At 37.0% G+C, this 24452-nt stretch overlaps 1 protein-coding gene across 1 annotated transcript in view; it reads left to right on the top strand.

Annotated features, from left to right (window-relative positions):
- Positions 1–19015, top strand: part of OVCH1 (ovochymase 1) — a 54856-nt gene extending 35841 nt beyond the window's left edge. Inside the window, exons 19-25 of the mRNA XM_045364933.3 lie at positions 221–375; positions 6790–6946; positions 7258–7350; positions 10604–10828; positions 16678–16803; positions 17800–17935; positions 18588–19015. Coding sequence (XP_045220868.2) covers positions 221–375; positions 6790–6946; positions 7258–7350; positions 10604–10828; positions 16678–16803; positions 17800–17935; positions 18588–18774 — 1079 coding nt within the window. The 3' untranslated portion in view covers positions 18775–19015. The remainder of the gene's footprint in view (positions 1–220; positions 376–6789; positions 6947–7257; positions 7351–10603; positions 10829–16677; positions 16804–17799; positions 17936–18587) is intronic.
- Positions 19016–24452: the final 5437 nt, after the last annotated feature.

Genomic DNA, 24452 nt, shown 5'->3' with positions numbered 1-24452 from the left:
CCTGCCAGTGGCCTCTCTTTACAAAAATGCCAAATTGGGACATGAAGACATGTCACATGAAACACTTGTATTTTTTAACTTCAGTATTCTACATCAGCTGAGGCCAAACCGAATGACTTCAGCTATGTTGGTACAGAGCTAAGTCTGAACTTAAATACATTTCTAATATCACTTGCTTCTTACTTCATCATCGAGCTCTCTCTGAATGTTTCTTCAATAGATGGTGGCTTAGCAAGTCGCCTACAGCAGATTCAAGTGCATGTGTTAGAAAGAGAGGTCTGTGAACACACTTACTATTCGGCCCATCCAGGAGGGATCACAGAGAAGATGATCTGTGCTGGCTTTGCAGCATCTGGAGAGAAAGATTTCTGTCAGGTGAGAGGATTCTGGTTTTATACAGGAAGGTGGAAAATTGCCATCTGCTGGAGAGTTTCTATAGACAGGAGAAACCACTGCTGAAGCCACCAACTTGTCATGTGGTGACACATCCCTGCATGAAGACCAGTGGGGCAACAGAAGTAATAAGTTAATTAATCCGAATTTGCTGAGATGTCAGAGAGTGACTGGAAGCAGCTGTACAGCGAGAGAGGCCGGTGGGTTCATAGAGGAGCTGGTGAGAAGGTAGGAAATAGCAGAGCCTCTCAGCAGGCCTGAGCAAGGGAAGATGTATTCAGGTATACTTAAAGCTTTCAGAAAAGGAAAAACAAAGGTTCTAAACTTATGTGTCCTATATATGACTTAAAAGTTTCATTGGTTTATATTATCATTAATCTCTGTACTCTCACTTAATTTTTCCACCACAAATTAAAACAATCACAAAGATGTCTACTGTACAAGCTTGATATTGGCAAGTTCATGATTAACTAAGAAAAAGACAGAATGTGAATGAATAGATTGTAGAATGCCAGCTTTAACATTCACAAAGTCAATGGAAGAATGTGGCTTTAGATATACATACAACCGAAGAGTTTCTAACACTCCATGTGCCCACCTCCAATCCCTGGTTTGGATTTGAGGCTACCCACGTAAGGGAAAGTTTGGGTCCATAGGGCAGCCCCAGTTCTCCAGACTTATCACTCCTACTGGTCTGGCGTAGAGAGGAAAGAAAGAATGAATCTTGTTTCTGCAGCTCTTTGATAGTTTTCCCCAGCACTCAGTGAAGAAACATGCAGCAATAGATTTCACCTCCATGAGGGAAAAACAACTGGGCATTAATCTAGGTGGACGTCCTTCCGTGTAAAAATGTGAGAGAGGGAATGAAGTCCCCTTTAACACTGAATATAAATTTATTGTCATTAACCCCTTCCTTTTATAGCATCAAGCGGTGGTGCTTAAATTCTGTTTTAATTTTGCATATATTTATTTGCATTTCCCAGAAGCAGACCCTGAGATAAGAATTCAGGTGCAACGGTCTGTTTTAGGAATCATAGATATCACCGGTAGGAAAGGGAGGTGATGGTACAGGGAAGAGAAGGCAGCCAATATAGGATGCATTATTAAGCTGTCTGCCATAGTGAGGGCCTAAAGCTTAATCCTGCAGGAAACTCAGGGCAGTGATGCTAAATACACGTGATGGATTTATCCATCTGAGGGGCGAGGGAGCTGGGATATTTATGTACTACCTTCCCTGGAGCCACACTTTGAGTGCTGCTGTGGGAAAGGGCTGTTAATCTCTCAGCACTTCCCATACTTTAGGGTTGCCTCCTGGGTGGAGTGGAGAGTGGGGAGGACCCCAGACACAGATCCAGGACATGGGCTGGAAGATGTGAGGAAGATGGAAAGTGCACTCCTGCTGTCTGCTAGACTACATAAATGTTATCTGATAAAAATCACAAAAGTACTCTGAATTAGTGTGTTCATTCTTCCCCTCAGTCTATTGCAGGATTTCAGGGATGGCTTTTCTTTCTTCAACAAGAAGATCACAAGTAATTATGTTGTCTTTTACATATTTGACAGCATCTAACATCACAGGGTGAGCTTATTTTGTGTGGAAAGAAAAGAACTAGAGAGGGTCTTAGAAAGGTCCATGTCACGGGTGACCTAAGTATCATGATCTCAGTTGGCACTTATGTTTTCAGTTATATACAACTGTCATTTTGGCTGCAGCATGACCAAATGTACTGCCCATATATGGGAGGAAAACTAGAAGTTGAGGTTCTAATATATATGACTAGCTTTCTATTACAAAGAACACTGAGTTACTAAAAGGGTGACTTTAGAAACTTGCTTTGACAAAATAGTCTCTAATACTTCTATCAGGTAATTGATTTTTATTCTCATGTGTATACTTAGAGGTAATAGACCTGCTAATGTGCTTTCTCATCCAGGAAGGTGGGAATAACAATATTGGAATGCAGAGACATGGGGTTTTCAGGTATGCAATGTAGTATCCTGTTGTTCTTTGCTAACTGGATTTCAGATTTTTTTATTCTAAGTTCTTTTTCAATTTTTAATTTTGTGGTTGTATAGTAGGTGTATGTATTTATGGGGGACATGAGATTTTGATACAGGCATACAAGGAATAATCACATCAGGGTAAATGGGGTATCCATCACTTCAAGCATTTATAATTTGTGTTACAAACAATCCAATCACATTGTTTTAGTGATTTTTAAATGCACAATTAAATTATTATTGACTGTAGTTACCCTGTTGTGCTATCAAATACTATTTGTACCCATTAATTATTCCCACTTCCCCTAGACTCAGTCACTACACTTCCCAGCCTCTGGTAACCATCCTTCTATACTCTATCCCCATGAGTTACATTGTTTTGATTTTTAGCTCCTACAAATAAATGAGAACAGGCCAAGTTTGTCTTTCTGTGCCTGGCTTATTTAACTTCACATAATGACCTCCAGCTCCATTCACGTTGTTGCATGGTAGGATCTCATTCTTTTGTATGGCTGAGTAGTACTCCATTGTGAACATGCACCACATTTTCTTTATCCATTCATCTGTTGATGGACACTTAGGCTGCTTCCAAATCTTGGCCCTTGTGAATAGTGTTGCAGTAGACATGGGAGTGCAGATAACTTTTCAATATCTTGATTTCCTTTCTTTTGGGTATATACCTAGGAGTGGGATTGCTAGATCAATGGTATTTCTAATATTTTTTGAGGAATGTCCATACTATTCTGTATAATGGTTGTACTAATTGACGTTCTCATCAATAATGTACATGGGTTCCCTTTTTCTCCACATCCCTGTAAGTATTTGTTATTGCCTGTCTTTTGGATAAAAGCCACTTTAACTAGGGTGAGATGATATCTCATCGTAGTTTTGATTTGCATTTCTCTGATCAGTGATGTTGAGCACCTTTTCATATACCTGTTTGCCATTTGTATGTCTTCTTTTGAGAAATGTCTATTCAGATCTTTTGTCCATTTTTAAAATCAGATTATTAGATTTTTTCTAGAGAGTTATTTGAGCTCCTTAAATATTCTGGTTGTTAATCTCTCGTCAGATGGGTACTTCGCAGAAATTTTCTCCCATTCTGTGAGTTGTGTCTTGGCTTTGTTTTCTTTGCAGTGCAGAAGATTTTAACATGATGTGATCTTATTTGTCCATTTTTGCTTTGGTTACCTGTGCTTGTGGGGTATTACTAAAGAAATCTTTGTTCAGTCCAGTGTCCTGGAAAGTTTCCTCAGTGTTTTTTAAATTAATTTCATAGTTTGAGGTCTTAGATTTGAGTCTTTAATCCATTTTGATTTGACTTTTGCAAATGGTGAGAAATAAGGATCTACTTTCATTCTTCTGTATAAGGACATCCAATTTTCCCAGCACAATTTATCAAAGCGACTGTCCTTTCCCCAATGTATTTTTTTTTTTTTTGCACCTTTGTCAAAAATGACTTCAATGTAGATATATGGATTTTTTCTGGGTTCTCTATTCTGTTCCATTGTTCTATGAGTCTGTTTTTATGACAGTACTGTGCTGTTTTGGTTACTATAGCTTTGTAGTATAATTTGAAGTCAGGTAATGTGATCTTTCCAATTCTGTTCTTTTTGCTCAGGATGGCTTGGCTATTCTGAGTCTTTTGTGGTTCCACATACATTTTATGATTATTTTTTCTATTTCTGTGAAGAATGTCATTGGTATTTTTTCTAACTTATTTTCCTCTACAAAGTCACAGATCTCTCTTCACAGAATAATGTATGTCCTCAGCCACATTGATTGCCTTCTAACCTTCCAACTGGCCATGTCTTGCCTTAAAGCCTTAGCCCAGATGTGTCTTTTGCATAAAATGTTGTTCCTCCAGGTTTTTGGAAAGCTGGCTCCTTCTCATCCTTTATGTATCAGCTCAAATGTTATTGAAACTGCATACACATACATGTACATGTAAGCACACATATACCTACCTTTATTCTCTACCATTCACTCTGAGTATTTCTTTTGTAGCTACTATTAGCATCTTATTTGTTTATACTCTGTTTTACTCAGTATGTCTGGCTCACAGTAGGCATTGAATAATTTTTTAATAAAAAAGATTCATTTGTGGCTAGGCACGGTGGCTCATGCCTGTAACCCCAGCACTTTGGGAGGCCGAGGCAGGTGGATCACGAGGTCAGGAGATTGAAACCATCCTGGCCAACATGGTGAAACCCTGTCTCTACTAAAAATACAAAAAATTAGCTGGGCATGAGGGCACGTGCCTGTAGTCCCAGCTACTCGGGAGGTTGAGTCAGGAAAATCGCTTGAACCCAGGAGGCGGAGCTTGCAGTGAGCCAAGACCACACTACTGCACTCCAGTCTGGGCAACAGAGCAAGACTCCATCTCACCAAAAAAAAAAAAAAAAAAAAAAAAAAAATTCATTTGTTTGTTGAATATTTACTATGGACTAGACCATATGATAGGCACTGGCAAAAATAGATAAATTGGACAGGTTCCCTGTATCGTGGAATGTTTGTGATTGCCTGAAAAATTATGTATTGGCTATGCATTGGTACTGAAAAAAAATCAATGATTTAAAATAAAACACTTGAGTGGATACATCACACCATTGTCCAACTGGAAAGGGGTCTTAAGTATAACTGTTACGTGAAAAAATTAGGCCCAGAGGAAAGGTTAATTGCTCTACATTACAGACTAGTGACTATATCTCTTTTTTCCCAAGTTAAGGTTTCTTCTGTTAAATTCTTTATGTAAAATAGATATTTCAAATATGTACCATCAATTTATGTGCCATCAAATATGTGCACAATTTATCTAACAAGAAGACAAATAAATGACTTAATTTGGTCCTAAATACATTTGTGTCCATCCACTTCCTGCAAAAGACTTGATTAAAAATTGGAAAGCATACCCTAAAAAGATGAAAATCTATGTATTAAGGCTTGCTTTGATACAACTACTTTATAAAATTTCACTGTAAATTAAGCAAACGTTTATTTAGCATGTATTATGTGCTGAGTATTGTGGTAGGTTTCCTAGGATACAAAGTTGAATCAGATGCAGTGCTTACCCTCAAATGGGGCACACATTGTAAATAGAAGGAGACATAAACAAGGACATATATTGGGCACTGCCATTGATTTTCACATTGAACCTCAAGAGACATGTAGAAGAAGATAGTGCTAATTAATAGATAAATGTGTGTGATGTACATATTTTGGTTCCCTTGATAACAGTACCACTGTTGATTTTCTTCAAAATCTCTTTCTGCTTATAATTTATCAATTTAAACAATGCAAATATTGGGAGGAATATTAAAGAGAGACACTTCCATCTACGTGAGCTTCTTAGTGCTTGTGGGTAGTATTTTTGCCTTTTGAAATGTGTTTAATCATGATCTAAGTAGCCATATCTAAGAGAGTGAACAAAATTAACTATAAGTTAAATTTCCATGTGTCTTTCCTTGAATTCAGTAATTCTGTAAGCCCAATACCAGAGCAGTTTAAGGTACTTCCATTAATGAATATTTATCAATTTGGTGGAAGGGAAAGAGCACGGAACTTTGGCAGGTGACATGGGCTCAGATTTTACTGCTGCTACTACCTATGTGTGTGAAATGGGACAGGTCACTTATTTCTCTAATTGTAACTTTTCACATATAATATCTAAGAAAGTTAAATTAGTTTGACCCTTTAAATCTTTGAAATTGTGTAATTTTGGTACCTGCAGGTAAGCCAAAATAAAATTGGAATACTAGAATTAGAATGAGTACATTTTAATAGATTTAAGTCAGCCTTTCACTTTTCTTCACCTCACCACCAACACCGTAGTTTCTCTGTGTATGTCGTAACTCTACTCTTTGATCTGAATAGATTGTGTCAAGAGTGACCAGTGATAGGGAAAACACTACATGTAGAGGTAACCACCCAATGACCCTAACCCAATTTCCTTAAAAAAAAAAAAAAAAGAAGAAGAAGAAAACAAAACAGGCAGCGCATTTCTTATGATGGATCCATTTGAGCCACTCTGCAGTTTTCTAAATAAATTTTTATTTTTAAAGGATGCTTGAAATCTTAAATATTACAGTTTTACTAATTGATATCATTTAAAGACTATGTCCCTCCAGTGGAGCTGGGAAGACTTAGTAATTGTTTTCTGATTATGTGAACTAAGCTTTCTCTTCACCCTGGAATCAAATTACCATCTGATTGTTCATAAATTTTGTTTCCTTTTGCAAAACAGTGAATATATAGTATGTAAAAATAGAAATTGACAAAGAACAAATCTTATTAAACACATTACAAATACATTATTGGCCATTCTTGTTCTAAAAATTGAAAGCAGGAGCTTCAGATTAAAGCAGTTTTCTAGAACATGTTTTCTTGGTGTTTCAGGGAGACTCTGGTGGGCCACTAGTATGTAGACATGAAAATGGTCCCTTTGTCCTCTATGGCATTGTCAGCTGGGGAGCTGGCTGTGTCCAGCCATGGAAGCCGGGTATATTTGCCAGAGTGATGGTCTTCTTGGACTGGATCCAATCAAAAATCAATGGTAAATTGTTTTCAGATGTTATTAAAACAATACCTCTTTCTTTAGAGTGGGTTTGGGAACAGTGAGTGTAGTATAAATTAGCGTGAAAGAGAAAACCATAGAGTAGAATTTCATTTAGTTACTAAACACACTAAAACGCAAGATTCTGCAAAATAAGTTCTCCCATATGTAGAGTTAGAGTAAAACTAACTTTTTCTGAGGCTGCTTTAATCCTGGATTTGTTTCTTTTTTGATAGTGGCTGCTTTGGTGCCGACAATATTTTGTCCTCAGGCTTTCATCTTTATTTTTAACATGTTCTCCCCAAATACAGGTCCTGCTTCACTTCAGACAAATAATACATGCAAAACCTTAAAACAACAGTTGCTACCACCCACACCTTCACCAGGCAGTGCATCTTGGACAGGTAATAAATGTTCACATTGTCCCATTGCATTGTCTGTCTAGGTTTGCTAAATTTTCTGTGGAACACTGTGACCTCTGTGTTTTCCTTCTGGTTGGTAGTTTTAGCTGAAAGTGGGGAGAGTTGTTATTATGATTGCTGGAGATCATTTCTACCCCAAAGCTAGACCTGTTGCAGATTTTTTTAAAAAATGTTGTGGTTGTGAACAAGTGCTTGAATATTGGAGAGTTACATAGAATTATTTTAAGCTCTGAATCTGAACAAAAGTCCTTCTATATGCAAGTATCTTGCTAGGTAAAGACTCTGGGTATGAGACGACCAAGACCAGCATCAGCATTAGTATTTCTCTTCATTCTTCCACAGCTGTCACTGTCTGTTTGATAAAATAGGATTTTGATTTTTAGTCAAAACTAACAGCAACTGGAGGATTAGAAATCTCTAATAGACTTGTAGGAAGATAGAAGTTCTATTTTATTTTATATCACTCTTGGTTTCCAAGTGGTAGTCTTTCTTTTGTTGCCCACATCTTCCCCTTCCCCAATACATTCAACCCCGGTAAACAACTAGGAAGAGTTCAAAGAAAATGTAAGATATAGAAGGTAGAATTGCCAGAATGAAGACTTTGAGTAGAAGAAAGAAGATGAGATCTAGTGTCCAAAAGGAGGGGATGGTCTTAGATAGGAGCAAAATACACATCATCTATAGTTAATGGATGGAAGGCAGGATCTTGAGGCATCAGTGCAGGTATGAGGTGTATGGGTATAGATGGAGATAGAAGCTTGCGGTATTTCTCTTCTGATTGCTTCTTTTTCTTAGCAGGCAAACAAAAAGAAGGGGTTGTTCAAGAAAGTTTGATTTTTTAAGAGAAAAAAGGATGAAATATCTCTCTAGAAAATAGCATAGTGAATAGAAAGACATAGTAGGACTGCTGGGTAGCATAAAGCCCCCCTGAGATGAACGATCATAATTTGAGAGAGCAAAATGCCCCCAGTTACTTAGTTGTATGTTTTCCTCTGGATACACTGAGGTAGATGCAGAGTAGATAGATTATAGATTTAATCAAAGTGGAGTGTTCCCAAGTATGTGAAGGGTATAAAGGAATTCAGAGTGTATGTGAATAAGTGGTTAAAATGATGGATCATTGGAATTTAGGATGGATAAGGAGTGAAATACAGATGAGAGATTTGTTTGGGACAAAAATAAGCTGGTAGGACACGTAAATTATGAGTCCCAAAAGGTGGAAGGAGTATTAAGGGAGACTGAAAAGATGGAAGGTCGTGGTTGGAGAAAATGGTTCCTGAAACTGAGATTACAGAAGGCTTGGAGTTACTGCTATTGATCAAGTGTCTAGGGGCTGACCGTAAGGATAAGTGGCTGAGGTCAGGTGGAAGACAAGATCATTGCAGGAAAGTTGAGGAGCTGGGAAACTTCAGTGCTGGAATCATATTGTATATAGTGATTGAAATCAGAACTATGACAGGAAAAGTGTTGGAGAAAATGACTGCTAAAATCTTCCAGGAATGAGGAGTGGACCCAGGACCATTTGTCTGGCAACATGAGTCAAAGAGTCAAAGCTGGGGATAGGTAGAGTTAGGTTAAAAGTAAATCTGAACTTGGGATTGAGACAGAGAGCAGACTTGAGTCCAAGATCCTATAAACTATTGATTTCAATGGACTGAGTTGAATGAGTTCAGTGAGTGCCTAAATAGGTTAATCCATGTAAGGCACTTAAAACAGGGAGGACCTGACCCGAGATAAGGGTCCATAAATGGTGGTGACAGTGCCATCTAATGTATTTTTTGAATGACCTTATTCAGGTCATTAGAAAATGAACATTGTTAAAATGTAAAGAAAATGTTTCTCTTTTAAATATGTTCAGAAACAGTTATGCATGCTGAAGAACTTTGAAAGTTTTACATACAGAAAGGTGTTGCTTTGTTTTACTCTATGATTATTTTCAGAGACAAAATGTTAGGACCATGCCATATTTAACACCCACCCACTCCTGCCACTTACTTTTTGCACTAGGGAGTTAATGAATCTTAACAATAGTTTCTTTCAGTTGTTACTCCCATTTATATAAAGTCTTGACTGATTGATAATTCATGGCTCTATGTGATTTCTGGCCAGACTTTTCACAGAGGATTCATATAGAGAGGGAGAAAAACTAAAAAGATTAGAAAGACAGGTTGAGGCCAGACTGAAAGATCTTGCAAGCTGAACTACTTTAGTTGCTTTCAGCAGGAAACCAATTTGATTTATTTTTATTTTATACACCATTCCCAGATGGTAGAGCATAGTGAGGAAAGATTATAGACTGAAAGATCATTTAGTTTACTATTAAATCAAAATGGTAAATATCTGATTAGATTCTTGTAGCCATACAGATAAAAAGAGGACTAACAAAGAAATGACAGAGAACCAAACAATGGAGTAGAATCCTAAATTTCTGTAGCACTTCATTTCCCTTATTCCACTTTTCACCTACCTCTACTGTTAATAAAAGCATGTTTACATACCTCCTCCTCAGTAACAGTATTAATTTCTCTAGGGCAGAGTATGTATAATTGTGTATTCACTAACACATACATTCAAATATGAACATAGAATATTTCATTTTTTAATTGCTCAGAAAGTTTTTGTCAAAGGAATAGACATAAGCAAAGAAGAGAGAGTTAAGGACGAAGCCCTGATGAGGACATAAGAGAAGCTGATTGCCAAGTCAGTGGGCCAGGGAAAAACTGACATCCAAACTGCAGAAGGTATCCCAAAGTTCCAAGGGTGCCCTTGGACTTAGCAAGCTGAAGAAGTGAGACATCTCAGTATATCCAGCAAATTATGTTTTTCATGACTTCAGTCACAAGCTCAAATGAATGTAATCATTTGTCCCAGTAAATTCAGCTAATTTAGTGAAGTTTTTAGGAACAGGTCTTCAGCTGCATCTCAAAGAAGGAAAAAAATGAAATCCTGCTGGGAATAGAGAATGCAACCTACTGTCTATTTTCTAAGAAACTTTAAAAATGCATTTAAAATTGATTCAAAATAATTGTGATCTAAATTCTACCTGTATAATATCATTTCAAGAAAATAAGACACATTAAATAGAGTGGTTTTTTAACATAATAATTTGTAACTGACAGTAACAAAGTCTTAATTTTCTTCTTTCAAGCCGAGGTTTTTCAGTCTTGTGATAGAACCTGGTTCTTCTTTGCTTTGTTTATGTTGGTCCCTGGTGTCTGTGTGTTCTGAATTGCAGGCTGTTGCTCTGATGCAGAGCTAGAAAAGCCCAGAGGCTTTTTTCCCACTCCACGATATCCACTGGATTATAGAGGAAGACTGGAATGTTCTTGGGTGCTCAGAGTTTCACCAAGCAGTATGGCAAAATTTACTGTTGAGTATCTGTCACTCCTGGGGTCTCCTGTGTGTCAAGACTCAGTTCTAATTATTTATGAAGAAAGACACAGTAAGAGGAAGATGGCAGGTAATCCTTCCTGGCATATAAACTTTGTGTTAGGAGTCTTGTCCATGTAGGCAGCTTATTATCAGGAATGAGTCTGACCTGGTAATAATGCTACCAAAATGTTGATCCATGTAATAGGAATGTAATAGGAATGCTTTTCCCCTTGCAAACACCCTTAACATTTTCATTATTATTATTATTATTATTATACTTTAAGTTCTGGGTGACATGTGCAGAACATGTAGGTTTGTTACAAAGGTGTACACATGCCATGGTGGTTTGCTGCACCCATAAACCCGTCATCTACATTAGGTATTTCTCCTAATGCTATTCCTCTCCTACCCCCCAACCCCCCGACAGGCCCTGGTGTGTGATGTTCCCCTCCCTGTGTCCATGTGTTCTCATTGTTCAACTCCCACTTATGAGTGAGAACATGCGGTGTTTGGTTTTCTGTTCTTGTGTTAGTTTGCTAAGAATGAAAGTTTCCAGCTTCATCCATGTCTCTGTAAAGAACATAAACTCATCCATGTTTATGGCTGTATAGTATAACATGGTGTATATGTGCCACATTTTCTTTATCCAGTGTATCATTGATGGGCATTTGGGTTGGTTCCAAGTCTTTGCTATTGTGAACAGTGCTGCAATAAACATGCGTGTGCATGTGTCTTTATAGTAGCATGATTTATAATCCTTTGGGTATATACCCAGTAATAGGATCACTGGGTCAAAAGGTATTTCTGGTTCTAGATCCTTGAGGAATTACCACACTGTCTTTCACAATGGTTGAACTAATTTACAGTCCTACCAACAGTGTAAAAGCATTTCTATATCTCCACATCCTCTCTAGCATCTGTTGTTTCCTGATTTTTTAATAATCGCCATTCTATCTGGCATGAGATGGTATCTCATTGTGGTTTTGATTTGCATTTCTCTAATGACCAGTGATGATGAGCTTTTTTTCATATATTTGTTGGCCACATAAATGTCTTCTTTTGAGAAGTATCTGTTCATATCCTTTGCCCACTTTTTGATGGGATTGTTTGTTTTTTTCTTGTAAATTTGTTTAAAGTCCTTATAGATTCTGGATATTATCCCTTTGTTAGATGGATAGATTGCAAAAATTTTCTCCCATTCTGTAGGTTGCCTGTTCACTCTGATGATAGTTTCTTTTGCTGGGCAGAAGCTCTTTAGTTTAATTAGATCCTATTTGTCAATTTTGACTTTTGTTGCCATTGCTTTTGGTGTTTTAGTCATTAAGTCTTTGCCCATGCCTATGTCCTGAATGGTATTGCCTAGGTTTTCTTCTAGGGTTTTTGTGGGTTTAGGTCTTATGTTTAAGTCTTTCATCCATCTTGAGTTAATTTTTTGTATAAGGCGTAAGGAAGGGGTTCAGTTTCAGTTTTCTGCATATGGCTAGCCAGTTTTCCCAAAGCCATTTATTTTGTAAGGAATCCTTTCCTCATTGCTTGTTTTTGTCAGAGTTGTCAAAGATCAGATGGTTGTAGATGTGTGTCATTATTTCTGAGGCCTCTGTTCTGGTCCATTGATCTATGTATCTGTTTTGGTACCAGTACCATGCTGTTTTGGTTACTGTAGCCTTGCAGTACAGTTTGAAATCAGGTAGTGTGATGCCTCCAGCTTTGTTCTTTTTGCTTAGGATTGTCTTGGCTATACAGGCTCATTTTTCAAAAGCATTTCTATACACCAATGACAGACAAACAGCCAAATCATGAGTGAACTCTCATTCACAACTGCTATAAAGATAATAAAATACCTAGGAATACAACTTACAATGGATGTGAAGGACCTCTTCAAGAAGAACTACAAACCACTGCTCAAGGAAATAAGAGAGGACACAAATGAGTGGAAAAACTTCCATGCTCATGGATGGGAAGAATTAATATCATGAAAATGGCCATACTGCCCAAAGTAATTTGTAGATTCAATGCCATCCCCATCAAGCTACCACTGGCTTTCTTCACAGAATTAGGAAAAAAAAAAAAAAAAAAAAAAAAAAACCCTTAACATTTTCAAGTACTTTGAATTGAGATAGCAAATATGCTTAAGGTTGTGTGTGTGTGTGTGTGTGTGTGTGTGTGTGTGTGTGTGTGTAGGGAGGAGGAAAAAAGGCAAGAGGGCTCAACTTCTTCAAACATAGTGGAACCATGCCAGAATGCTGGAAGAATATATATTGTAAAAGAGCAAGTCAGAAGATGGTTAAAAATAGAGCAGGAGAGGAAGGTGAATGAAAAAATAAAGCAAAAATACATTAAAGGCTTTTAAAGTGACAGGATTGAAAAGATCTGCTGAAAACATGCCAGCACTCATTTTTCATTTCATGCACAGAGAAACCTGTTTTTGTTCAACGAAACAAACTTGCCTCCTCCTGTTTGCACACGTGTAATGAAAGCTTTTTGGCTCGCAGTAAGGAGGGAGGTGAGAGGTGATTGAAATAATTTGGTTAATGGAGAAATCTGGAAAGAAAATAAATTTGTGTATGTCATTGACCATGTGTGTGGCATGTATTTGTGCTTGATTCCAAAGTGCGTAGAGGCCGGGGAAACTGCTGCGAGTGTGGGATTGTTTTCTTAGGACAAACTCTGAGAGATTAAATCACTGGGTTAGAAAGCAAAAATGTTTGCTTAAAGAATCTTTCTTTATAAGTACAGTCTAATTTAGACTACAGTGACACAATTAATTAGCCTATCTGCTTGGCACGTTTTCCCCTTAGAATCGGATCACCTCCTCCCTCCCCCTTGATTAGAACAGTTCCAGGGCTTCTTGCAGCGAGAATAAAATTCACACTCCCTGGAAGACTCCCTCTCCGTCAGCTCATGGGTTCCCAATACCTCTCATTCTCACCTTGGGACCATTGTCTGTCTATTCCCAGCACTTTAAAGAGCTCCTTCTCATCCTTGTGCCTCATGTCCTTCAATTCTTGATGGAAGGTCACCTTCTTAATGAGACCAACCTTGACTGATGTAAGTTGCATCACGCCCCTGCCTCCAGACTTCTCAGTTCCCTTTTCTTAGAGCACTTATTATCTTCTGACACAAGGGTCTCCAACCCTCCAACCCCCAGGCTGCAGAGCAGTACCAACTCGTGGTCTGTTAGGAACTGGGCCACACAGCAGGAGGTAAACAACGGGCAAGCATTACCACCTGAGCTCCGCCTCCTGTTAGATCAGTGGCAGCATTAGATTCTCCTAGGAATGTGAACTGCACATGCAAAGGATCTAGGATGCCTGCTCCTTATGAGAATCTAATGCCCGATGATCTGAGATGGAACAGTTTCATCCCAAAACCATCCCTCCCACTGTTCGTGGAAAAATTGTCTCCCACGAACCTGGTCCCTGGTGCCAAAAAGTTTGAAGTCCGGGGTTAAAAGATTAAAATCTAACACAGTATAATTTTTTTTCATGATTATGGCTTATCTGTGTCTTCCCGATTGAGTATGAGTTTCATGAGAGCTGGAATTTTTGCCTGTTTGGATCAAGAAGCCTCAGTGCCTAGAACAGTGCCTGATATGTAGAAGACACCTCATAAATAAGTGAACAATAGTCACCTCCTCAAAGAAGGCCTCTCAGTCTAAAGTAGCATCATGCATTCCTTCCCACAGCCATTGTCTGTTACGTTGGCTTTCATTTCATCTTTGATCTCTCTATGAAACCATCTTCATTTACCTGACTAAAATGAAAGCTTCGTGAGAGCAGAGACCTTGCTCTCTGTTCCCTTCTGTATACTTCCAATGAGGTCAACACCTACGGCTCGAAACGTTTTCTTTTTCATGAATTTTTGCTGAGTTTGTTTTTTTCATGAAGATTTGTTAAATTACTCTTCAGAAAGGCTAACTTAATTTTCACGGTCATTAGCAGTGCCTAGGATCTTCTTTCACCATGCCCAGAACCTAATATGTCAATTTAATGGGCAATTGTCCTTTAAAAATAATCATTAATGGAGATAATTTCTTTTTTGCTTTTATTTTTCTTTGTTTTAAGACTATGTCTCCCTATTTTGCCCAGGCTGACCTCGAACTCCTGGGCTCAAAAGATCTTCCTAGTTCAGCCTCCCAAATACCTGGCACGTGCTACTGGACCCAGCTTGTTTGTTTAAAAATTAATTGCCATTGTCTTTTGTACATTTTTAAAATTTCAGTATTATTCTTTTTATTGCTTTATGAACTTTATATAAAAGATATTTTTCCTTGGTCATATCTATTCTTAATGCTTATTCTTAATGTTGTCATAAGTTTATTCTTAATGCTTTCCTTTGTCATAATTTATTCTTAATGCTTATTCTTAGTATTGCCATTTGCTTTTGTATTATTTATTATGTTAATGTAAATTTTTAAAAATTTAGTTGTTTATCCATACATGTCTTTGATCTTTGGTTTTTATCTCATTACTTTCATGCTTAAAAATTTATTCCCCATTCTGAGGTCAGAATGTTTAATTTAAAAAAAAACTTTCAAAATCATGCTGAAATATATTTTCTCATATGGTAAAGTGACTCTATAGCCGCTTTCTTTTTAAAAAGTCTTTTTCTTCCGAATTGATAGCACTATTTCTATAATATACTATATTCTTATACAGAGAGACACATTTTCTGGGGAAACTTGCCTTTATCATTATTGCCTATTGAAAACCATGCTTGACTTCATTGTAGATTACCTGAGGAATCCCTATAATTTTCCAACCTAGCATTTCTTTAATTTTTGAAATTGTCAGCTTGAACTTTGTGGAATTGTTCTGTCCCTTCAGATTACATCTAGGAGAATAGCAAGCCTGTAATGGAAATATTATTCTTTACTTAAATTATATAGCATTCTTTACTGTAAAATGCTGTTTCTCCCTGTTAAAGGTAGCAATTCATTTAAAAGTTACATTCACTTCTATTTGCTACAAAGAAATATTAGGTCATTCTTCAAATAGCATTTCACCATTGTATACTTTAAAATGCCAACGAATGTTTTTGTTCTTTTCTCTTTCTTGGCTCTTATCCCCTCCCTCCTTTCATCCTACAAGTATTTGTGAAGCACCTACTATTAGCCAGGGACTGAGTCATCTTGGTTCTGAGGATTCAGTAGTGAAAAAAATAAAATTTTCTGCCCCTATCAAGCTTATATTCTAGCAGGGAGAAAACACATAATAAGATAAAATATAAGGCATCTTAGATGGAAGAACTAAGGAAGAAAAAATAAAGTGGGAAAGGAGAAAAGAAGTATCTGGGATGTAGGTGCCACATAGTTGTATGTAGTACAATCAGCAGATATCTTTCTGAGCAGGTGAATTTAAATAAATGTTACAAAGTGATACTGAATTATTCTTAATGTAGAAGAGTTTGATCCTAAGAAATTCACAGGTTCTTTCCACACATGCTTAATCAGCCCTCTGAATCATTTCAGAATTATGATTATAATTTTCCCTTCTATCTTTGACTTAGGTTCTCAAAGCAATCAATAAAAGACTGACTATAGGGAAATAATACATTTTCAAGTAGAAAATGTTTTCCATCATAGATCTTCATGGTGAGGTATTTTTAATAAGTAGGTTACTTTTCTAGGAGAAAGAGGTCATATCAGTCATTTTAGAGATAAAATAATTTACTACCTACTGTCCTTCAGGAAGCACTGCAACAAGTACATAATGATGGATATTAAATACATGGACCCAAGTTGAAGATCCTAACTTCCTACCCCACTAGTTTGTGATGCTGAGTGAGTCACTTGTGTTCTGGAATCCTGTTTCCTCGTTTTACAAAATGGAATCAATTCCTACCTCGTGGGTTAAATTAATTGCTCTGCCTAAAATATAGAAACTGCTGTAAAATTGTCATTCTTATTTTTTTACTAGAGTTCACTTTTTAACCTAGGTGGATTACATGGGAGAAGACTTTACTCAATGACTTTCATGAGTCCTGGACCACTGGTGAGGGTGACATTCCAGTCCTTTGTTCAAGGTGCATTTGGCATAAGCTATATAGTCTTGAAAGTCCTAGGTATGTCTGGTTATTTTATAAACTTGTAAAGGCTAAAAAAATCAATATTACTCTATTTAGGAATATTTCAAAACCTACACAGCATTTTGAAAGAAATTATGTTTCTGTGGGGAAATTAGTATATGTTTGAAAGGAAAATCTACTTAAGTCACCTAAGATTTGATCAGGTCCAAAAGGGAAACTGCTCAATAGAGAACTTGATTGAATTGTATATGATTTCTGAAAATGGCTAAGATATGTTGGTTGCAAGATAACTTTTGTCTGTGGCTGCAGTTTTATACCACAAAGAATGGTTTCTGTAGCCGTAATTCTTGTGACTCAGAAGATTTGGTTTCTAAATCTTAGCTGGTTGATTAGCTGTGGACAATTTATTATCTCTGATTAGAATTTTCTTTGTAATGATATAATAAAAAATTAGAATAAGTTTTGAAAACAAACTACACAAATATTATATTCTAGCATTGTAAGTGTGAACGATGTAATTCAGAGTTGTCAGATTGAACTTTAGAACATGTAATTAGTGAGGTTTTTTTCTTCTTGATATAGACAACTGAAAGCTAGCTTCCCCCCTTGGCACCTAAAAGCATTGCTGAGAATATATTTTTCTAGACCTGTGTATACTGCATATTTGGAAAAAGTTAAATGAGTAATAAAGCATTTATATCATATGAAAGTTTTCTCTTGGAAGAATATATTAAGAATACTGCTTTCAGATGGAATTAGGCAGTTAACAGGTATTATCCATAGCTGTGTCCTGTGATCTTCCATAGACCCTAGACTATGTCAGAGATCATTCTTAGAGATGTGCTTGTTTCCTGTACCTTTTGAATATTTAAGATGGAGAAAATTTTCAGTGAAACCAACCACCTCCTAATAATTACTTGTTTTCCCAGGACAATTAGGGAAGAGAGCTGTTTACCTTGATCTGAAAAGGCATATAGGAAGCCTGTTAAACATTGGTTTTATTCTCATTTTCTCTGCTTCCTATTCTTCTAGGTCCAAAGGACAGTAAAATAACCAGACTTTCCCAAAGTTCAAACACAGAGCACTTGGTCCCTTGTGAGGATATTCTTCTGACCAAGCCAGAAGAGATCATGCAGATCCCAAGAAATTCTCACAGAACTACTATGAGGTAAGAAAGGAATGATTATTATAATGGAAGAAGTGTGTGGAAAAAATGGCTTGACTGACATCAACACTTGGTATTTACTTAAAACATTATTCTTCACCTCTTTTCCATAAAGATTAGGGGTTACTCTTAGGTAACCCCTAATCTACGGCCTTTAATATGGAAACAAAACAAAACAATGTAAGAATGTTCTTGTTTATGAATTGTACTTTCTCAACAAAATAGACCATGTATTAGCAAAGTGAAAAGTCAAATCTCTACAAAGAATGTTGGAGGCTGATATAATGTATGTAAACTATTTGGGCACATAGTAGATACTTAACAAATGATGCATGGGAGTTTGGGGCAAATTCTGGCACATGTACGTCCTTCAGATCTTGTAAATTTTCAATCAGAATTTAAAACAATATCCACAATTGGTCAACCATTCACCATAATGTGTGAACTTTACAAATTTTGGCAAATTAGGTATTAGTTAATAAATCTGATATAATTTAAAGTACAAATCTTTCTCTCTCACAACCATAAGGAAACAGACACAATAACTAAGGCTTGCTGGGGGTCAATAACATTGATGCATTAATTTCTGAGCAAAATAACTAACAATATATTCTGTTTAGAAATAATTTCTGACTTTGTTTCATCTGTGCCATAGTTGCCAATGGAGGTTAGTAGCCCCTTTAAATCACATAATTCAGCTTAATATTATCAACTTCCCGATGAAGCCAACAACTTTGGTCTGTCATGGTCATCTGCATGTTTACAAAGGATTTGGACCAGGAAAAAAATTAATAGGTAACTGGTTTCCCATGAATCACTATGCTACTGATTTTCTCTTATGAAACATGTTTAGATTGTTTTATATTCAATATGTGGCTTACATGTGACATACACTAGTCTCCTCTTATAGGATGTTGAAATAGACTTACTGTTAAACTTTTGTCAGATTTAAAATTAAGATATAAAATCTCAGGTTTAGTTAAAAACAAAGTCCAACAACGTTTCTTACATGGATCACACCTGGATTAAATTTGCTCAGAAATACTAAAAGTAAAGAATGAATGAAGTAGTTTTAGACAAAAACACAAGAAAATTAAGACTATAAAATTAATAAGGCAAAATAATCACAGCAAAAGGCATTACATGAGTTTATCAATTGGTAGTAGTTAGAAACCTGGTTACTGTGATTTAAACTTATTATTTTCAAAGAGAAATGCAGGCGCACTGCTAGTTCAACAGTTGAACTCCACCAGCACTAAAGGTACTTCAATTATTTTGGCTTTTCCTGATGGTTGCATAATGGCTATTTCAGTTCTCATCATTACATTGATGAAAGAAGGGACAGGGAGGATTATCCCTATCAGGAAAGCAAACATGTTTCCAAGAATCCTGTAGCAGACTTAAATCTGTGGCCAGAATTGTCACATGGCCATGCCTGACCAGAGGGTGACTAGAGAGAAGGGAAATGGAAAAGCATTTTGGGTGGTCAACCAAGATTTCTGGACACCATGGGATATAGAAGTCCACAGTTCTGAAATCTGATGGTTCTGGGTCCATATCTCTGTTCTACCAGATACTAGTTAAGTGACTTTGGGAATGATCTCAAATCTTTCTGAGACTCAGTTTCCTCATTTGTGAGAGGAGACACCCCACCACCATGCACACTATGGTCTATGAATTCCCAGTTTACTTAATCAAGAAATAAATGTGTAATGAAGTAAAAGCCCAGCGAAAGAGGATGTATGGCTTTTTGCTGGCTTTTGCCTTCCTAAGAAGGGCCCAGATACAGGTGTCACTCTCCATGCAGGTAGGGTCCTCTCAGAGTGGATAAAAAAGTCAATTGCTAAACCACTGTCTTTTTTATTCTTCAGATTTACAATACTATCCTAGAAGTAAGTGCACTAAGAATATTTCTGTTTCTATTTAGGAGAATGTTGATAAGCACCAAGCTTTCTTGGTTCCTAAGCCAATTCAGCACCAAGAAGACCACAGCTTCTTGTGGGGAGACTGTAGTATCTATGAAAATGATGTATGCTTCTACCATTCTTGCCTTACAGAACACCTGTTACCATTCACTGCCTCATGGGGTTGTTTTGAGAATTAAATAAGAGAAGACATGTTAATCAATACTAAGAAACCAAACTTGTGTTTTGTTTAGATTAGAAATATTTATTCTGATTCCTGTTCTTAAAATTGTGCTGCTTGGAGGAAAAGTTTAGATTGTCTCCCTATTGCCTCTTCTATGGGTGACAGGGCAAAAACAGATTGGAAAAACAAAGAAATAAAGAAGGGGACAGGGAAGGAAGAGTACATTAGCAATGTCAGTTATCACTTGCAATGTTAATCAACTATATATCTGTTCTTTACTTAGAACTAATTCACAAAACATACTATTTTCTATTTCCTTCTCCCCAAAAGTTTTATGACTCTTTTTCAATTTCTCTAAATAGAGTTTACAAGCTCTGTGGTATAGGGAAGGAAAAAAGTATTTATCTTCTACCCATCTATCCAGAGGAACAAATCCTGTGATCGGAAGTTTAGAACTTATAGCCCAACCTCTGGGTAGGGGAGAGGGACTGGAAATTGACTTAATCAGCAATTGTCAATGATGTGATTGATCATTTCTATGTAATGAAGCCCTCATAAAACCCCAAAAGGAGAGGTCAGAAAGTTGAGTTGGTGAACACACGGAGGGTGCTGGGAGGATGGTGTACCCAGAAAGGGCAGTGAAGCTCTGTGCCCAGACTCCATATCTTGCCATATACATCTTTCATTTAACTGTTCCTGAACTATATCATTTGTAGTAAGTAGGTAAACACAAGTAAAGTGTTTCCCTGAATTTTGGGAGTTGTTTTAGTAAATTATCAAACCTGAGGAGGGGATCGTGGGAACCTCTGATTTATTGCTGGGCAGTCAGTAGCACATGTGACAACCTGGACTTGCAATTGGCATCTGAACTGGGGAGTGAGGACAGTCTTGTGAAACTGAGCTCTTAACTTGTGCAGTCCATGCTAACCTAAGGTAGATAAGAATGGAATTGAATTGTAAGATACCCAGTTGTTGTGGGGGGAAAAATCCCATACATCTGGTGTGAGAAGTGAAGTACCGAGAGTAGCAGTAGTTGTAGGAGAGATAGAGATTTTTCCTTTAGTTGGTGTAGAGAAGTGTGTTTTTTTTGTTTTTGTTTTTTGTTTTGTTTCTCAGACTATCTTAGCTTCATTGGCTGGAACTCTAGCAATGATACTGACAAAAGACAAATTAAAAAGAGAAAAACGGAATTTTCTTAACACATATATCATGCATATATGGGAAAATTCGGTGGTGAGTAACTCAAAGAGGTGATTAGAACTTGGGCTTATATAACATTTTAACAAAAGAACAATAAATAAGAGAAGTGACAAAGTAAAGGAAAAGGACTTTGAGCTTCTAAAGGCAAAGAACTTGAGCTTCTAGGGGTGGCATATTGTAGGAAAGTGAATATGTTGGGGACAGTTGTAGAAAACTAAAGTTTCTTTAGAAAGATTTGTTATGTAGATTCTTCTGGTGTCGTCTCTGGGCTGATAAGAGTCTAGATTTGTCTCTAAGAATCGTTCTGCCTTTCCCAGTGGAGAGAGTGGGAGGGCAGAGAGTTTTTCTTCTGTCTACCTGTTTTTTCAATTGCTTTCTGCTGAAAATAATCCTTGTGCCAGGGTGGTATACTCTCAACCACCTCCGGGTTAAGTCAATGCTTGACCTCAGCAGATTATTTGATGAACATTTGACAGAACCAAATAGGATTTATCCCAAGAACACAAGGAAAATTGAATACTAAAATGTATTGTATATTAAGATTTTCTACTATAAATTAGAAAAAATAGATACAAATTATATAGCAATTGTCATCTTAAAACCATAGCAGTAAAATGTAGAAGATATAAGGGGAAAATTACTTGAATTACATTTAGCAATAAAAGCCATGTGATAACTAGGAATAACCCTAAATTTGAGATTTATTGTTCAAACTATGAAACTTTATTAAGTTGCATGTGTGGGCACACAAATACATACAAACACACAAACATTTGCATAGATAAAAGTACCATGTTCCAAAACTGAAAGACATAACTCATTAACTCAACACAAATTAGTTTAAAAATATATTTTCCAACTAAATCCAATGGAATTTTTTTTTCTGGAGGGATGAAGAGGAAATTAAACAACTCCAAAATTTATCCTGTAAAATAAATAGCACTAGCTGAAAATATCTTGGGGAAAGAATGACAAAATGTTTAAGGTAGAATTGCTCTATCAGATATTTAAAGTATATTTTAAAACAATGGTAATTAAAACTATCAGAAGAAACAAGTGATTGAAAATAGACTAGAAGGGGCCCTAGAAAATTTAAGACCGCCGTATGTGGTTTATTTGGAGTTACCACTCAGAAAATGTATAAAATTATTCTTCACATCACACAATAGCTGATAAAGGAGTTAGTTTTCATAAGGCATTAAAATTGGAAAATATTGGTAGTTAACCATATGGAGAAGGACTTTCTCATATAGATATAGAAGTAGTAAAATAAAACAAATTAATAAGTTCTTATGTAATTAAAAACTCTTCTGCATCCACAGAAACAAAACTAAAAATCAAATACATGGGATTTTCAACTATGCTGAGAAAAGTCTGAAGTAATTGATTTAAGAAGTGTTTACAGATCAATAATAGAAAAGCTAAGATCTGTAAAATAAATTTATAGGACCTAGACAACTTTGACTTAGTCTTGATTAAAGTTAAACCACAGATCCTGTGCCTTCTGTTTTCCACTTACTTTTCGAAAGAATGACACAGTGTTGACCCAAGTGCTTTTGAGAACACAAAACATAGGATTAACCATTAGCCTCTTCTGATAGATAAGAAAGGTTACTGATATTTACATACCAGTTACTACACAATCTAAATTAAATCTCTTGGTTTTTGTCACAGTGAAATTGGTCCTCTGGCCATCTCTTTACTAAAGAGGGCAGAGTTTTCCTGTAATCATGGAAAGCCTACTAGTTCTTAGGATCCTTGATTTGAAACCTTGAAAACTATGAGTGTTATAGCAAATTGCATTTACTAGACTGTTTGTTTCAGAAAATATTGTGTATGATCAGTTAAACTTAGAGATGGTTTTGAAGTGAATTATCACTCTTATGATAATTAACCCATGACTATGACCATCTTGATCTACCTCTAGTTAAGTATAAAACACTGAAGGATTTTCTTTAGAATTGGAGGATTCATAATATTAAAAAAATTAAGTACAATAAATAAGGGTCTAACCAATTTCAAATGACAATTCAGAATCACTGTTTTCCATGATATACCCTAATTTTAAAAATGACAAATTAAAAGGTGAAGCCAGCTGGGCTTCTGGATCGGGTGGGGACTTGGAGAACTTTTTTTGTCTAGCTAATGGATTGTAAACATGCCAATCAGCACTCTGTGTCTAGCTAAAGATTTGTAAGTGCACCAATCAGTACTCTGTAAAAACGAACCAATCAGTGCTCTGTGTCTACATAAAGGTTTGTAAACGCACCAATCAGCACTCTATAAAATGGACCAATCAGTAGGACATGGGCAGGGCCAAATAAGGGAATAAAAGCTGGCCACCCAAGCCAGCAGCGGCAACCCATTGGAGTCCCCTTCCACACTGGAAGCTTTGTTCTTTTGCTCTTCACAATAAATCTTGCTGCTGCTCACTCTTTGGGTCTGCACTAGCTTTATGAGCTGTAACACTCACCTCAAGGGTCTGTGGCTTCACTCCTGAAGTCAGCAAGACCACGAACCCACCTGGAGGAAAAAACAACTCTGGATGTGCCATCTTTAAAAGTTGTGACATTCACTATGAAGGTCTGCAGCTTCACTCCTGAAGTCAGCAAGACCACTAACCCACCAGAAGGAAGAAACTCTGGACACATCTGAACATCTGAAGGAACAAACTCCGGACACACCATCTTTAAGAGCTGTAACACTCATCGTGAGCATCTGCGGCTTCATTCTTGAAGTCAGCAAGACCAAGAACCCACTGGAAGGAATAAATTCAGGACACATTTTGGCAACCCAGATGGGACTATCACCAAGTGGTAAGTACCATCAGACCCCTTTCACTTGCTATTCTGTCCTATTTTTCCTTAGAATTCAGGGGCTAAATACTGGGCACCTGTCAGCCAGTTAAAAGCGACTAGTGTGACCACCGGACTAAAGACACAGGTGTCAGGCTTTCTGGGAAAGGGCTCTCTAACAACCTCTGACTCTTCAGAGTTGGGAGCATTGGTTTCCCTGGAACCAGCTTCTGCTTTTCCTGTACTTCTGGGCTGAGCCGAGGGTCAACAGAGAGGAAAGTCATTCAGTTCCAGGGTCCTGACAAGTTGGTTGACCCTGTGGCCATGAGTGGAACTCTCAAAGTCATGTTGCCCAAGTGAGACTCGCCCATCTATCCTATCTATGCTGACCCTTGCCTCCTGGGTCCTAATGCCTGTCAGACAAACTTCCTCTCACC

Source organism: Macaca fascicularis, chromosome 11 (genome assembly GCF_037993035.2).
Source record: "Macaca fascicularis isolate 582-1 chromosome 11, T2T-MFA8v1.1".
Lineage (NCBI taxonomy): Eukaryota > Metazoa > Chordata > Mammalia > Primates > Cercopithecidae > Macaca > Macaca fascicularis.
Note: the sequence above shows the minus strand (reverse complement) of the source record. Positions and strands in the feature narration are given on the sequence as shown.